At 38.5% G+C, this 17,788-nt stretch overlaps 1 protein-coding gene across 4 annotated transcripts in view; it reads right to left on the reverse strand.

Annotated features, from left to right (window-relative positions):
* Positions 1 to 3,689: 3,689 nt before the first annotated feature.
* The window catches only part of ATM (ATM serine/threonine kinase), an 82,953-nt gene continuing 68,854 nt past the window's right edge, over positions 3,690 to 17,788 (reverse strand). For 2 of the 4 annotated variants that reach the window (XM_064441247.1, XM_064441245.1), the window contains 11 exons: positions 17,075 to 17,213; positions 16,625 to 16,707; positions 15,194 to 15,334; positions 13,198 to 13,314; positions 11,643 to 11,792; positions 10,236 to 10,401; positions 8,838 to 8,924; positions 8,646 to 8,760; positions 6,965 to 7,028; positions 6,170 to 6,306; positions 3,690 to 6,036 (listed from right to left, as the gene is read on the reverse strand). In XM_064441247.1, coding sequence (XP_064297317.1) covers positions 5,853 to 6,036; positions 6,170 to 6,306; positions 6,965 to 7,028; positions 8,646 to 8,760; positions 8,838 to 8,924; positions 10,236 to 10,401; positions 11,643 to 11,792; positions 13,198 to 13,314; positions 15,194 to 15,334; positions 16,625 to 16,707; positions 17,075 to 17,213 — 1,383 coding nt within the window. In that variant the 3' untranslated portion in view covers positions 3,690 to 5,852. Of the gene's footprint in view, positions 6,037 to 6,169; positions 6,307 to 6,964; positions 7,029 to 8,645; positions 8,761 to 8,837; positions 8,925 to 10,235; positions 10,402 to 11,321; positions 11,424 to 11,642; positions 11,793 to 13,197; positions 13,315 to 15,193; positions 15,335 to 16,624; positions 16,708 to 17,074; positions 17,214 to 17,788 lie in introns of those variants that run through there. The other 2 variants (XM_064441246.1, XM_064441248.1) reach the window with 2 other exon arrangements.

The raw sequence follows: 17,788 nt of genomic DNA on the forward strand, positions 1-17,788 counted from the left end.
GTAGCACTTCATTTTTATGTCTGATTAGAGTAACTGACTTATTTTTAAAATATTAATTGGATAAACTGATGTTATTCTCACATTAAAGATCTGCATAATGCAGGAGCCATTTCAGCTATCTTGGCAAACATAATGGAATGAAAATGTTAAAAGAGGAGTGCTGGTCTAGTCCTGAAGTGCCAAACACTTGAACATAGGTCAGGAGCACTCCAAGTCTTTCCTCCATGAAAATATTTGGTTTGGATATTGCCCGTACAAAGTACACATTTGAGCAAAGACTCTCCTGCAGACATGTGTTATTTACTGCTTCCATGGCATGCTGGTGGGGCTGGAAGCAGGGCTGGAGACGTGAGGACTAAAACTGTAACTCTGTCGAACAATTATTGTGTTGATAAAATATATGGTGTACTACCTTGCTGGTAAGAAGTTAAATTCCTGCAAAGAACAGGACAGTGAGGGTGGAAGATACATTGTGGAATGTGCATACTGTGAACTTCAGCTACTGTACAACTATGTAGGTCCTTTGGCTGACTAACTATGTGCACATTTAATTACTGATGGGCCAAAATCCAACAGTAGTGTTCAAAGGTAAGCTCAGGGGTACAGTGACTGCAAGGCTTCTGGAAATTCCACACAAGACATGAGAGATGAAATACAACTTCCTTTACTGTAGCATGAACTCTGTGTGGAGCACTTCTGGATAGAATTTCTAAAGCCATCATTCTCTCTGCAGTGGCCATAGAGACCTGAGAACACCTACAACTACGTGTTTTGTCTTCTAGAAATAAAACTCAATCTCTCTGGGAAATCTGAAGAAACCTATCACAGATGCAGGTTGTTTAGGGAAAGTACATGTGGAGGCAAAGCTGTTTTTCATGTGGAAGTCTTAATTAACATCTTTGGTGACAATCTAACAGAACCTTATCTAGATGGAAAAAAAAATCACATAAAAGCAGGAATGTACTTTCCCTATATCGAGGTTATATAGTGTACAAAAATAATTTAATCATTAATAAAAAGTGGACAGCAAAATGCTGTGGGTTCATGAGGGACCATTGAGAACTGAAAAGATTTCTTGGTGGAATTAGATTTTTTCAGATGGAAGTATTTTAAGTAGGTACTTCAATAACATATATATATGCGCTTATATAACGGATGTGAGAAAACTACTTAACTGTCCCTTATGAAAGGATGCACCAAATTCACAACTCTACAGACTTCACTCAGCGTAAGGAACTGCCATTTTGGCACATCAGGTGCTGACATCTCACACAGCATGAAGGAATTTTTCCAAATACTAAGAAATTAATCCTGACCAGCAGAAGAATCTATTCCATAATGCTGATCAAGGCATCAAAGGCTGAAGAACTTTAGATGCGTGATAGCTATCTAACTTCCTATAAAACAAGTTCTAGCCGTGATGCAGAAGCAGAACTACATTTTAGGAAATGGCTTCATTCTTGCTATGCCATTTGTTTAGTTTCCAGAGCACAAAACTGCCAGTCCGTAAGCTGAATTTTCTCTGCTTTTGTGAAAGCAAACGTGGTGCGTGGGGGCACAAAACAGGGGCTTTGGGTGAAGGGGTGAAGATACTAAAAAATTCCTCCAAGTCAAACACATGTTCTCTATGGGAAGATTTTTCTGCACTTGTAGAACAAGTCGTGCTCTGGGAACAGCGAGGTGAGTTAGCAATAACTAGCATTAAGAGCACTAGTTATAAACCAGAGACACAGTCAAACTGAATATGCCCTATGACTGGAGGCTAGAAAACTTTGTTTTGCAGTAGTCAGAAAAGCATGCAGGCTGTTTCCCTCCTCTCCTCCCACACCTTCCTTCTCCCATTCTCCATGTGCACGAGGAGTATGCCCAGCACTGTTTCAGTTCCATTTTAATCACAGAAAAACCACCTTGTCTGTGAAGAAAAATAGTACTTGGTCAAATTCCGCTAGTTAACAGATGATCTTGGAGGAGCAGCCAGTCACCACTGAACACCCGCATTGTAAGGCTGCCTCATCCTAGAAGCCGCAGGGAAGGCTCGGTGCAACATGGCCAAGAAAGGAGTGGAGCGCTTCTTCACAACTCAATCCAAGAAGAGAAGTTCCTTCAGAAGGGGGATCTTCAAATGGTACCTTCAAATGCAACTACCTTCAAAAGGTAGTCACATTCTGTTATAATCCTTTCTGCTTTGCATCCAGCATAGGTGGTATACAGCAACCGAGGCAACTAAATCACTGTGTGTTTGGCAAAATGGGTGCGGAGGGAAGGAGAAACAGCTATGGATGCTGTGGCAGGAACTCTCCAGGGCCAGGAAGGGTGTAGTTGCTTTGCACCACATTTTCTGTGGACGCATGTACAGTAGTGAGGAAAGAATGAGGGAGTGGGGAAAGCAGAAGCTGTGTGCGCCCTTAAAGGTATTGCTGACATTACTCACAATGCAGCTCTGAAAACTGAAGTACAGGTGTACTTAGAGTGCTAATGTGCAGGACAGATGATGAGAGCATATGTTACGTGAGCAACACATTCATCTTCTCATACCATCAGGATACAGGTAAGGCTCTGAAATGTGGTGGGAAGAGAACCTAAACCATCCCTTGCACGCTTCCCAGCTTTCTTACTGTGGTTTCACTCTTCAACCTACCTGCTGAAATGAACAATTTTATTTAATGCTAATATTTAAGTGTCATCACTAAGTGCTAGTATGAGGCAATCTCTCCCTGAGAGCTGTTTCAGGCTACCTGCAGGTTCCACAAGACAACACCACTGCCCTACTTTAGCTTCAAATTCACAGGCGTGGAAGTAGCAGTAAAAACCTACAGTGTCGTCCCTTAACAACCATGCAACCAAATTCCCCAGGCAGATTCAGGGATCACCTGTTTACAAAGGTGTCTTTACTGGCCCTTTGTCACCGAAGCATTTCCACTTGTGGAGGTATGGAATAACAATATTCATAAAGACTAAAATTAGTAACAATGATTGTATAATATTCATGTTAGAATATGATAATATATACGTAAACATGCATAGTATCGAATAGAGTGCATTGTCCCCTGAAAATCGGAAGCATAACATTTTAGTACATTCAAAAACATTTAGTAGTACTGAATACTTTTTATAAACTCAAGAGTTTCATAGTAACATGGAATAGTGACCTAATTAATTCATAGTTACTGAGAAAATTATTTTTGGGTGGTTTTATCTGTAAGAACAGAAGTTTTTAGATCTGCACTGAAGAAGACTCACATCCTTGTTTTATTTAAATTGAATACACCTCACCAGGTGGCTAGTTTAATCTGATTCCTATTCACGGGACAGACTTCTTTGCTGATGGAAAAGTTCAGTCAGGGTATATAATTAAAACTGGTTTATCTGCTAACAATTTTTTAACAATTCATACACCTGAGGCCATTTCTCCAACAGTTGTTTCACCAGAAAAGGCTAACTTCAAATAACATGTTGCTGTTTAAAAACTCTTCCTACTAGATCACAGGCTTATTTTTCTTAGAAATTGTCTTTTCTAAATGTAAATGTTTAAAATTACTAAGATGCATTCCAAGAAAAAAATGCTAAAGAGGCAACTTGACTTGTCTCAGATATTTCCAGCTTACTAACACAGTAAATATGTTTGAGACTCAAATACTAATCCACCCTACCATCAGTAGTAGCATTTGTGACAAAATCATTGTTCAGAATTAAACAGCATTTCCACCCAGGTTTTATTTTTCTGTTCTTATACAAAGAAAGTATTGACACATTTTTGCAAACTATTCACCTTCTAATTTTGATTTTTAAAAATTAAGGCATTACTGGAACAAAAAGAAAGAACCGTCTCTGACAGTTACTATTGGGCTATGTGAGGCTTTGCACCGATGACAATTATCTCAGGAATGTTAGATTAGTTGAACTCATAGTAACAGGATTGTATCACGCTGATTTTGGCAGTGTTTTGGAGATTCTAAGGTTTGTTACAAATTCAAACTGTTTGTTCAGATGTTTGTCGGCTAACTGGTGTCTTGCTGCTACACAAGCTTACAAACAATGTAAGCAGTTTTCAATCACATATTTCTACATGCATTTTTATTTGCATTTTATTCAGCTTGAACAATGAAAATGTGTGGACATTCGAAATCTAGGCACTAAACACCAAGTTAACAGCATTGCAGAGGAATAATTACATTATCTCCTCTGAAGTTAGACTTTCCTGAGACAATCATATTAATGTTTCACTGTAAGTAAAAACCTAAATTGACCAGCATAATGAAAATATTCCTTTTCCAGTAGAGCATCAGTAACTCATGAAGGAAGGACAGGATATACCAAGTGCTTTTATGCAATCTTCATTTATGAGATAGCTAGGATTCTAGTATTAAATGACCTAAAAAATGCCTAAAGAAATTCCTCTATAAGAAGCATGAGAAAAAACTCCAGTAATACTACCAGATTTCTGAAGTCTGTGCTTAAAAATTCTTTAAGTGCTTTTTATTTAGTCCTTTCCTACCTGCCATTCTGTAATTGCCTGGTAGGACTTTTCCCCTTTCCTAAGCGTCATTTAAAATTCACCACAGAGTGTGTGCTCTGTCAGTTAAGTTTCATTTTCAGAGAACAAATCACTGTATCCCTGGATGAGAGTTCTTCCCCACAGAAAAGCCAGGATGTGTTTTTGGTTCCAAGAATCAACAGACATTTATGCCACCTTCATGAAAACATAATGCAAAAGACTCATTTTGCCATGTTGACATTAACTTATAAAAAAAGATACAGCATAAAAATAGTGCAAAAAATAATCAGTGAAATGCTAATTAGAACAGAAATGCTTCAGTTATACTGCTGTAAAAATGCAGAAAGTGTAAACTAAGATAATGTGAGAGTATGCCAAATTTTATTCATATTTTTAAATATAAAGATGAAGATTAAATATACCAGTGAAACTGTCATTTGAGTGGACTCTCCTGTTATCCATATTCATTGACTATCCAGTTGCAGTAGATCTTTTTATCAAAGAAAGAGCGATGTCTTCTGTAAAACTGTTCAATCAGAATGGTATTTTTGTGCTCAAAATACAACTTCAGGGTTTCCGACAGATGTTTATTCCAGATACAGAATGACCATTTGCTTTAGAGGCATATCTCATATGCTAAGCTTCACTGTATAGTCAGTCTATTTTACCAAGGAAGTCTGAGCTACAGAAGTTAAATATTTGTTACTGGTTTATGCTAATGAAGTAATGTTATAAAAATAAAGTACCAATATAATTTCATTTACAAAAGGAAAAAAAAGCAGCTGTATTATACTTGGCTCAAAGTCCCTTATCTATATAAAGAAGTGCCCATTTAACAAAAGGACAAAAGAACCCAACCCCAAGAACCCTCAGTTCTTTTTTTTCTTTTATATTCACTGTAACGCTATCTTTAAAGTATACCCCCCCCCCCCGCTTCTGAAATGCACTTTAGCTAGTTATTTCATGACTCCTGGTTTTTAGATCATCCATTCTACATGGTCATGTTACCATACAGAATTATTACATACAAGATTCCAGCTATTTAGCGTGTACACAAAAGTGATGAATCTCAGGCTTTAAGAATATAACACACCCAGTATGCCCAAGCAGGTCACAAGGAACATCAAAGCACTAGTGAGTGTTTTATACCATATGGTGAACATAAATGGACAAAAAATGTTTTCTTAGTAATAGGTTATTGAAAAAATACCCCAAAACATCCACCAAATACTAGTAAGTAGAAGCTTTCACGGTTGCTCCTGATATAAATTTTAATTGTGAAATACCAATTTGAAATGTTAAGACACTTGCTGTATAAAAATAGGTTTCTTCTAAAACCGTGCTGGACCCTTCCAAGTCACACCCAGGGTTTCCATCCAGGAAAGAGTCGGCTCAGGTTTTTAGGGTCCATGGCCTGCTGTATGAGGAGATTCACCTGCCCCCCCACGCTGAGCACTGTTCCCTCCTCAACACCTTTCAGCTTCTCCTGAAGTCTCATCAGAACACGCTCAGCCACTTTGTTAAAACTCTGGTCGTCACTGCTGGCAGAATAAAAAACAAAGAAAAGCAGGAGCACTAGATATGGATCCTGAACAACACGAGAAATGTTCAGTAAGAAAACTGTAAAGCAAGGCAATAGTACAGTAGGCAGACAATAAGAAAAAAATCTTGCACCTGGCTTTTCTTTTACATTCTTGTGGATCCGTATTGAGTGTAGAGCTCATGTCAGCCTCATCCTCCAGTCTCTGCTGCAAATACAAAGCTTTCAAGGGGTTCATGGTCCAGTCGAAAAGAGGATCATAGAGCAGCACCTACACAGTAAATAAAGCTCTATTTAATATAAACTGTTAATCACAGCTAGTGCGGTGACCTAGCAGGAAAAGAAACGCTCAGTTGGTTACACTCACGATAACCACAATATTAGGACCCTTTTTTAAATCCAGTGGAGTTGGGCTAAACTGCTTAGTCAACAATCCAACAATAAAACTGCATCTGATCATTTGCAGGTATTTGTGTTGTTCATACTTGACTCAGTTTTGCCACTCAGCACCATCTCAGCAATGAAAAGGTAATTTTTTAATACACTTCTAAGCACTTCATTATTTTTTAATGCACAGTATAAGCTCTTTCTAAAAGTCAGTTTAATTCTCACCTTTGTGACTCACGCAGAGGATTTAATTCCATCGGCACTACTCACGCTAGGAATGTTGCACTATGGCTGGAAGCGTTCATATACTGAAGAGGGAAAACTGCATATGCCTGAATCGAATAGTTCCCATTAAAAATGCAAACTGGTCTTAATTTTATTGAAGATTGCATGAATTAACAAATTTGACCAACACCACTAAATTAAAATTGAACAAAAAACCCGTCCACAAATATTTGGTATAGTAATAAATCCAAAGACAAAGACAAGGAACTGAAGATGTTCTGGCAGGTTACTATCAGAAAGAATGACAAAATGCTTACCTCTACAATAGTCAGCAAAGCTTCTTGAGAATTTCTCATAACGGCCATTGTTTTCTCACAGCATCTAGAAAATATTTTACTGTATTTTTAGGTTCTTTTCAGTAAAATGGAATGGTATTTTCATCATTTAAATAATGGATATTTGTACCCTTCTTGAAGTTAATGTCTAACAAATGAGTAACCTCTCTGATGTTTCTATTTTGCCAAAAAAAAAAAGAGGAGAAATTTAGAAATGTAAGACCAGAAGGAGACCGGGTAGTTCACTGATTATATTCCCAGAGGGAAAGAGATTATCCATTTCACTGTCTGAAATGTTTCTATACAAAGAATTAACCACTGAGTTAACACTGATCATTGAGGCATGCCAGGATGGCAGAATTGCTTGGCTGGATGAAAACGTGTGTGCCAGAGGCGCTTGGCAACACCTTGCAGAATCTCGGTATGGCTCCTTAACATGAAACGAGCAGATGCAGTAGCCAGAGACATTAAGCTACTTCTGAAATCTCTCCAGTGAGTTTAGAAGCAGAAATGGCTACGTACATTCACTCCCAAGTAAACTAAGCTTGTGGAAGGGACATAAAACTTTCCTTATAGGACAAGTACTGCAGTGAAAGAGGGATCAGGCCTCCTGCCTATGTCAGGATGAGAACACACATAACAAAGTTAACTATATTCACACCCAACCCTGAGATGACTTGTTTAGGCACTCACACCTATACTGTTAACTACAAGTCAGTCTGGCTGAGGCAGAAACAGAATCTGCACCAGGGCTTTTATACTGTATTTACTTCAGCTGGAGCCAAACAATTCATGTTTTTCTGTATCATGGGACAAAACTTTCCAAAGTAACACAAAACTGTGAGTTTGACAGCATCATGTTTAGAATGAAGTGGCAGTTCCTTCACAGGACAAAGGTGTATTAGCTTATTATAACTTATTAACGTTAATCGCTACCTTACAAAGGCCTTACACTTACACAGTAAGTATGTACTTACACTACATACTTTTTTAAAGACATGAAATTTGGGGTTTGCAAACACTGTGTTCATGAACATCATGAAAGTCTTGAATGAGAGAAACATCCTGCTTTTTAGGGCCCTCTTGAGTCATTCACAGGAGACAGGGTGGAGGCTGATAGAAACTCAGCCCTTTGGGGATTTTTCAGTTTTGCAGCTCAAATCTATTGTGGGATTTGTATTTTGCACTTACAAAATGATACCAAATGTATGATCCAAAAGAGGAAAAAAAGTGCAAATTACTTACGTAAAACTGAACAGAAATAAGAGACAGAACAAAACGGTCCGAAGAAACTTAATAGCTCTGAATATGCAGTGTAGGTCTGAAAGAAATACATAGCTCTGAAGGAAAAAAAATCCAGCAGTCTAAATCAAGGGATGAAATTTAGCTGTGGAGCCTTTGGAAGCACTGAGCCATGCCTGGATTCTACAAGAGGGTGATAATAAACCATTGTGAAGAATATGAAGAGCTGAGCAACAATACTGAACTTGTAATTGGTTATATAAATAAAAGCATACGAGTTAAAGGACAGGATTTAGGTTTGGATATTATCAGCAGAAATCTGAGTCTCTTCTCAAGCATCTGAACTATTTAACATGTAACAATCAAGATGCCAAAAGTACTCTGCTGCCTCCTTAGCCCCATGCAATATAGGAGCACTTACCTTCTGAAGACTCCTTCCACGCCAGTAATACCCATGCCGTCCACAATGTCCCTGGTTAATCTAAACGGAACAGTCTCTGGTGTGGGAAGGATTTTACCTTGCTCAAAAGCAACCCCTGAATGAAAGGATAATAATGTTTTTAAAAATGTTGAAGAAAAGAAAAATTAAGGTTCTCTTGCCTATCCCACTTACCCAGATCTATATGCACTAGTTCTGCTGTTTGTTCATCTATCAAGATATTCTGAACATGTCTGTCTCCAAGTCCAAGAATGTAGCCAACTAAAAGAAAAAGGCGAGTGCTGAAACCATAATTACATGCCATAAAAACCAGGGAGTTTAACAAAGAGAAGATTATTAGAATCAGTGTAACACATGCAAACAAATTAGAAGTGAGAATATTTCTTCCCCCATGTATACATATCACTCCAGTAAAGAGCAAATGCCATTCCACAAATCTGAAAAGGTTAACTGAATGCAACTGCAGAAAGGTTATTCTCATACAGATGTGTATTGGTTTATCTACTCCACAGACTTCTTGCCCATTTCTCTCTGTAGATAGGTTAACCAATTTCACAGCTTTCAAAAAGAAAAAAAAAAGATAAAAAGCAAGTGCACAATAAAATTAGGGTTTGTTATTATTTCTATTTTAAAGAAAACCTTTAACTCACAGTATCATATAATCCAGAAAACAGGACTGGCCATTATTCAGTCCATAATTCAGCTGGGGCAGCTCAAGTATACCTAAGTACCTGAGTGATTCTTGTCTAAGTCAGTTTGAAAAATATCCAGTGGTAAGATCTTTCAGGTAACCCTACTTCAGGGCTTTACTGTCCTTAAATATAGAAACCCTCCAAACTAAATCTCCCTTGCCACAATTTATGCTAGTTACTGTTCTTCCGTTAGCTGATGGACATGGATAGCAGTAGTATTTCCTACAAAAACTTTCCTCTGAATTCTGCTGAACTGTAGATTTACATCTTTTTTTTTCTTTCAGCAAAAAGAGGGTGTATAAACAACATCATAACACCTAAAATAGGATCTACTGCAATATATACAATCTACTAATCAAATGTCTTCCAGAAACTCAATATATAACTGAGTCATCCGAAGGAAATCCACTATCCAAGTACACATATTTCCTTATTAAGACAGAAAAATCGAAGGAAAAAATGCAAAAAACCCACCCCATTTCAGCAATGGCTAATGATGCCAATAAAAAGAAAGTAAAAGATTAACAATTTCAACTGTTAAAACATTTGCGGCTACAGATTAAATGAATGTTACATCAAAACAACAGAATTAGTCAGGTAGAAACTTTAAAAAACCCTACCAGAACCTAAAAATACAAACCACTTTATAAAATAAAGAAACACAGAATTTCATTCTGCCTTTCTACTGCAGAAAGAGGCAGGGGCTGGGGGGGTGAATCGGAAATTACAAAAATAATGCTGGTGTTCTTGCTAGCTTTTTTTGCCCCTTACTCCCCCCTTTTCTGACATGTGACAAAAGCAGAATAGCCATTACCTCTGAAATGGTATAAACTCTGTTTCCAGAATCTAAAAAGTCAATGTTAATAATTCAATATAATACCTATAGAAGATGTAGCCACACTACGAGTGTACGCCAATCGTTTTTCAAACCACACAGCTGGATCCAGGAATTTTTCCATGCAGAAATAACGAAACACGGGCTGAAAGTTCTCGCAGACTTTCATGAAGATGTTGTATTTCTCTTCAGAATGTTTATTTTGTGCATCCTTTAAACAAATAAGAAATGTTTGCTCCGTGACTGACTACTCTGAAAGGAAATGACCCCTTCCTTTGAAAGAAATACATTCCTCCTTTCTACCCTTCTCCCCTCCACCAAATACTGTCCTCCCTTCTGTCTCCGAGCTATGAACTGATGTCTTTTTTAGGGCAATCATTAATGCACCCATCTACCTGTTTTACTAAACAATTTTATTTTCACACACAACTCATGGGCTACACATAAAAAATACACTCCCATTTCTTTGGTTTGGCCAGTGTATCTACTTTATATGCATGTACAGCTATATGCATCTTGTTGGGCGATGCTTCCCCTTGCATTCTGTTCTGGTGCCTTTGCTTATCTGATGTGGCTCATGTCACCACAAGAGTCATTCTCACTCATTCACATGCAAAAGCTGCACAAAGCCAAAATTAAATATATTTTCATCCTTCTCGTACTATAAAGATTTAAAATGAAATAATTTCTTGCAGAATCATGGTGATATAAGGTAAAATTTGCAATTTTCTAAACATATGGTGAGGTGGTTTGTGGAACTGAACTAAACCAGCTGAACCCACCTAGCAGCTACCATCAGAAGAAAGAAGCTTCCCCTACTTGTACCTACTGAACCAGATATTTTTCTGCCAGCTTACGTAAAGTTAGTTGTCTTTTGGCTTAGGTCCCTGAACTGATCACTGCAGGGAGCAGAGGGTACATGGCTGTCCTGGTGACAGAGAAGCCAGACCCCTTCACACTGTAACAGCAGTTAAGACATTACATTAATCTCATCTGCATTCTAAAGCCATATCTTTATTTTCAAGAACTAGTATTTAGAATATTGGTTCATTCATGAAAATAAAATTATTTTCAATGCAATGAGAAACATGACAAATATAAATTAAATCTGTAAGAAAACTTTATACTGACTCAGCTGGGTCTCTGTAATGATCATTTTGGAATTCCAATAGATTTGTACTCTAGAAAAGAGTTCACAGATGTCTTGGAGATTCAGCTGTGTTCAAATCTTTCCTGCAACAGTAATTCGTGAAGCAATTTTTGATCTTCTAAAAACTCTTCCAAGGCTGCATTCAGATCAGTGTGAAGAACTACTAATTCCATGCTACTGGTCATATTCATTATTATATACAAAAAGCATAGTATATAAATCTCTGTAAATACATAAAAACCCCCAGTTCTCTGTGTAAAAGAATATAAGCGAGATATTTTTCTTCAACTATTTTGACTCACCATCATTAGTTTCTGACACTGATAACTGGAGTAATCATTTGGCCTGTACCTCTTGTGAGCTCCCTCTTCAGCATTCACAAGAAACTCCCCAATGGGACTTGTTCCCGAGCACCACTCAAGAACACCACTTCTCTGAGAAAGGGGAACCACCTGTAAAACCAAAACGGCTGCTGCATGGGTGGGGGGTTATACACACACAACTATAAATATGCATGCTGCAAAGCATGGGTGCATATTTGTGTTTGTTTAAAAAGACCAAACCGTGCAGCTGATCACAGTATATGTTCTAAATACACGTGTATACATATAAAAAATACATTCAAGGTTCTTCTATCAAATACTTGCAAATTTCTTCCACTAGGTACTTTGTAACAACCTCACAATTATACTCAATTTGCATGTTTGCACTGGTATTCTGGATGACCTGTGACTGCCAACAGCTTGCGATGCTTGAACAGGATAATACAAGCATTGTGCAAATTTTTTACATAAGTGAAAAGTCCAAGCTGTAACAAACACATGGCAGCTGTACGAACGTATTAGGCTTGCTTAGTCTGCTTCCCATCCTAGGGAACAGTTTCTCACATCTAACTGGCTGTAATAGATACCTCAATTGCTGTAGGAGACAGAACTGCCCAGAATCATCGATCTCCTGTCCTCAGAGAAATAGCTACTGCCTGTTTCCTTCAATTTTGTTTTCTTACAGAAGCCTCCTTACCTCATAATGCAACCCCGGTTCTTTTTCCCCTGCTCTCACTCATTTTTACACACATGAAAACCTGAGTCTTCACTGAAAACTATTCAAAAAATGTGACTCTAACTCCACATGTCAATTCTTGAAACTACGCTAGCAATTCAGATGTTTAGAGATTCTGGAGTGCACATTTCTCATTTGTCAAAGACAAGAACTTTCACGTAGAGAGTACTTAATCAGAGGTCACCTTCATAGCTATTATTGTAAACCCAAGCACATAAAAGGAAGGAGGAGGGGAAAGTTCCTGTTCAAATACATTTTCTGTGATCACAATAAGAATTTATGCCTGTATTCCCAATTCCAGCAAAAACAGTTCTGCAATTCAAATTCTGCATGAACAGACCCTAGATGGCACTTCTGGATTCAACTGTAATGAATACTGCAAGACTAAAATTAATTATTAATTACTTAAGCAATATCGCAAGACTAAAATTAATGAGAATTCATAAACAAACTCATATGCTCAAGTTTAATGACTAGCAACTTACAATTCAAGGACAGTGCATGATTTTCTTCAATTTTAAGTTCATATGAAGAAAGCTTTGAAGAGTATTTAAATATATATTTGGCATCAGAACTTTTTTTTAAGGATTTGGAAAAAAATAAATTGTAATAACTGTTGTAATTCCAGTAATTAAATTGTATTAATTGTTTATTCCATACCTTAAGGAGTACTGACTACTTCAATAACATATAAATAAATACACTTTTATATTGTCTTTGGGTTAAAAAGAGGAGAGTGGGGAAATATGCTTTATCAGTAGCATTTATTCCTCTGCTGCAGCAGCTGTTCAGGGTTACCTTGTATCTTCGGATACTTAATTTTCTCTTTCGTGTTTCGGTGTTTTGCTGGAGCAATGTATTGCACATCTGGAAAACCTGTTGCATAACAGCATCTTGTCTCAGGTCATCACGCCCCTTTAGCATAAACAGAAAAAGCAATTAAAGACCACTTTTCAGCATCCAACTTCTTGTTCAGCAACTTAAAAAAACTATTTTAAAAAATTCCACAAAACCTGTAACAAAATGTAATTAACAATTGTTTTTTCTCTGTATTTAAGTAGTGCTCAGCTGCTTAAGCAGACCCATCATTAACCTAAATCATCACCTTTTTCTTCTTCTTCTTGACAAATGTTATTTGATTAAGGTTTCAATCAACTTATGTGCCTTATGTACCCTTTTAAAAAACAGATGTTTCATTCACCATATTTGGCAATCCAGCACACACCTGAAGCAGCATCAGCTGGTACTGCAGTTCTGATTATTGGATGCAGATCTAGTGATTCATGCTTCTCTTTAAAACTTTAAAAACTACCCCATACTTAACAGTAAAACAGAATTCTTCCAGCAGCTGCTGAATGTTTACATTCAAAGACAGAATGAAATCAATTGAGTTTAAAGAGAAAGAAATTGTTTTTAGAGATTTGTGTTTCTATGTGCATGTTTTTGATTGTCTCTTAATCATAATTCTTTTTATGTGGGGAATAAAGAAAAAAGGAGGTATTTAACAGAAAATGTCGATGACTTCCATTTGCTGTACACTCCAGGCCACTAGTTGAGACACGACCATACAAGTTGCAGCTCTGGTAGTTGTCAGGTAAGCTAGAACGTCCTGAGTTGGAAGGGACATACAAGGATCATCAAGTCCAACTCCTGTCCTCCTGCACAGGACAACCCCAAAATTCACACCATGTCTCTGAGGGTGTTGACCAAGTGCTTCTTGAACAGCATCAGGCTCGGTGCCGTGCCTGCCTCCCTGGAAGCCTGTTCCAGTGCTCCACCACCCTCTGGGTGAAGAATGTTTTCGTGATATGCCAAGCTAAACCTCCCCTGGCACATCTTCCTGCCGCTCCCTCAGGTCCTGTCATTGGTCACCAGAGAGAAGAGATCAGCACCTGCCCCTCCTCCTCCCCTTGTGAGGAAGCTGTAGACCACGATGAGGTCTGCCCTCAGTCTCCTCTTCTCCAGGCTGAACAAACCAAGTGACATTAGCCACTCGTCCCACAGCTGCCCCTCTAAACCCTTCACCAACTTCATGGCCCTCCTCTGGACACTCTCTAGAAGCTTTATATCCTTAATGTACTGTGGCGCCCAGAACTGCGCACAGCACTCGAGGTGAGGCTGCACCAGCGCAGAGCAGAGTGGGACAATCCCCTCCCTCGACCCGCTGCAATGCAGTGCTTGATGCACCCCAGGGCACAGCTGGCCCTCTTGGCTGCCAGGGCACTCTGTTGGCTCATGTTCAACTTGCCATCGACCAGAACCCCCAGGTCCCTCTCTGCAGAGCTGCTTTCCAGCCTTCCAGCCTCTTGTTCCCCAATCTGTATGTACATCCAGGGTTGCCGTGCCCCAGGTGTAAAATCTGGCGCTTGCTGTTGTTAAACTTCATACAAAAGCTCTCCAGCCTGCCCAGATCCCTCTGCAGGGCCTCTCTGCCCTCAGAGTGTCAACAGCTCCTCCCAATTTTGTGTCATCAGCAAACTTAATTAGTGTTCTTTCAAGTCCTGCATCCAAGTCATTAATGAAGAGATTAAAGGGTACCGGCCCCAAGATGGATCCCTGTGGAACCCCGCTAGTGACTGGCCACCAGCCCAATGTAACCCCATTTACTATAACCCTTTGAGCCCGACCCATCAGCCAATTGCTCACCCACTGCATTACGTGTTTATCCAGCTTTTCACTGAACTGTGAAAAGCCTGCTCATGGCACAGAAGTGATACACGAGAAAACATGAGAACTTAAAAAAAATTTCAGTGTGCCCAGTCTCTGAGAGGTCATTACAACTGACAGAACCTACCTTAACAAGCTGCCTCCTTTCTTTACCATCTGATCCCACACAATCTATTATTTTAGGCAGATTCACGCCTCCTGCTAACCGAAATTCTGGCTTAAAGGACCTTATTGTCACCAAATTTTCATATTGTCCTGTTGGATCCACCTGAAATTATAAATTAGTTTAAAATTAATACAAATATTACCCTCATTTCACTCAAAGAAAGTGGCAATGAGTTGTCTGCAAGCCTCAAGAGCAGACTATATGCTAAATATTAATATGAGCATTCCATCATCTATAAGGCTAAAAGATATGCTTAGCAAAGGAGTCAATTTATTCCTCCTTGTTCACCTCGCTGGTAGAGGGGACCTGGTGCTGCAGACTTCCAGTTAAGAAGCTCTGACATAATTTCAGCCTATCCCAACTAGCATTCTCTCAAGAAAATGTTCACGTGCAGTTGGGGAGCATTGGGCTTACATTAGGCTGCAAATAGACCCAATCTCCAATCCTAAAACTCTTGCAATCTACGGAATCTATATCTTCAGGTATCCTCCATATCCTCATGCCACAAAGCAATCCTACTCAGTCAGTTATAGGGAAATATCGCTCCAGCTGTTTATATCACAGGCCTCCAACTATTTCAGATAGTTTGTACTAGAGAAGAAGAACAGCAAAGAAAAGGAAATCAAGTTATACAAAGGAGCAACACCTGGGGCCAAGAGGAGCCCTACAAACATGCTATTTAGCATGGGTGGCATTTTCTGGCCTCTGAAATCAAACAGCATAATGCCCCTTGACTTGTTTTATTTAGTTTTATAAACATAGCCTGAGGGATTTCAACATAGGGAAGTTCAGCTTTATAACATGTAAATTTTAGGTGGCTGGACCAAAAAGCAACTCTACATTTTTGAAACTGCTAAGTTTCCTAGGTAGAGTGTGTGGCACCTAAGAATGAGTGCCTATGCACCCATCTAATCAACCACTTATGCTAATGGGAATGGATTGTTCACCATCACTGAATGGTAAAAACATATAAGCTTGCCATTTAGTAACAGCTAAAAAGGCATATCTATTAATTCTGACAATTTTCTGTACGTTAAGTGCTTCCCTGATACTCTGAGCTAGCACCTACAAAATAAGATCTTCTCTGTGATTTACGTAGCTCACCACCGCTTTTGATAACAAAAGACTAATCAGTGGTAACAGTGGCAAAGCCATCTTCATACAATATGCTACTATACAGCAAATGTAAGACTTGGAGTCAAGGTCTTCTAAAGCCTAAGGAAACCATCTCACGCTGCATCTCCCACCTGACAGAAAAGTACCTGATAGGCTGACCTGTAAAGAACATGGGAATTTGATGAAGAGATACATGTCTTGACTGCCATTAAAAAAATACTGAAGTTGACTCTAAGATTTGATATTATAGAGTACATTTATTTCAACTTCAGTCACCTTAATTTCCATGGTAGGAACAACAACCTCCTCCAAGTTCTTCAGTTTAGTAATTGGCTGGTCAGCTGGAATTCTTATTCCTTCTGTAATTAAAAGGAATTAATGTTTTTAAATTGAGAATTATAAACATACATCAAAGTTCACAAGAAACGGCCTACATTGCTTTTGGGACCCAAAACCTCACTGCATGCTTCTGTCAAGCTGATGGAGATGACCACAGGACAACTGGAGTATTCTGGAGTTTCATACTCAGGAAGTCTGAACCTTAAGATGAAAGTAATTACTATGACTTCTAATCCAGACTAGGTTCTACATTTATCAAAAAGAGGACACAGGATACTGCTAGCACAGTATCTCTTTTAACTAAATATCAATATCTAGAAATGTACTTTTTAATCCAACAAAATAAAATATATCTTCGCTATTAAAAAAATTTTTTCCAAGACTTACTTCTTTGAGTTTTCCATGGAGTAACATCTACATTTGCTAATGTGATGTAAGCATCACAAAGTACTTCAACATTTCTAACCATATGAGCTCTCCTTTTTCTTATGATATTGATTATCCTGCCAGCAGCCTCCATTCTGTCCTAAAAAAACCCAACAGAATACAAATATCAGATCTTGCAAACTACACCTTGTAAGATTAAAGATGCATCGTAATATACAGTCAAATAAATACAATTAAGATACACCCTATGAAACCAGAGAAAATGGCAGTAATGGACAGTCCTTTGTGATATGAAGAGAAATAATTTGAAGAGAAGTTCTGTGTTGTCTGAGATAATGAATAAATTAAAATATTATTGGGATGGAAGGGGAGGATATCTGTCCAGGCAAATCGCAAAAAAACCTGCAAAAATTCTTCAGAAAAAGGGACAGGCAGTTTTGGATGGTCTTCCACCACCTTCCTGCTTCTGTTATTTCCTCCCAACTGAAGAAAAAGCCTGCACGCAAAAGGCAAAAATCTGACCATGTGCCCCTTCTATGCCTAACTCCGAGAGACTTACGGGAGTTTAGCATAATCCTACTCCTAAGGATGGGACCACAAAAGACCTACAAATCTGAGAGAAAGGCAAAAAAAGCCACATAAAAATGTGAAAAATTTTATCAGGGGTGGGGGTGGGGTAAGAGGGTAATGACAACCAACCATGCCAGGCCTATA

This window comes from Phalacrocorax carbo, chromosome 1, assembly GCF_963921805.1.
Source record: "Phalacrocorax carbo chromosome 1, bPhaCar2.1, whole genome shotgun sequence".
In the NCBI taxonomy this organism is placed as follows: Eukaryota; Metazoa; Chordata; class Aves; order Suliformes; family Phalacrocoracidae; genus Phalacrocorax; species Phalacrocorax carbo.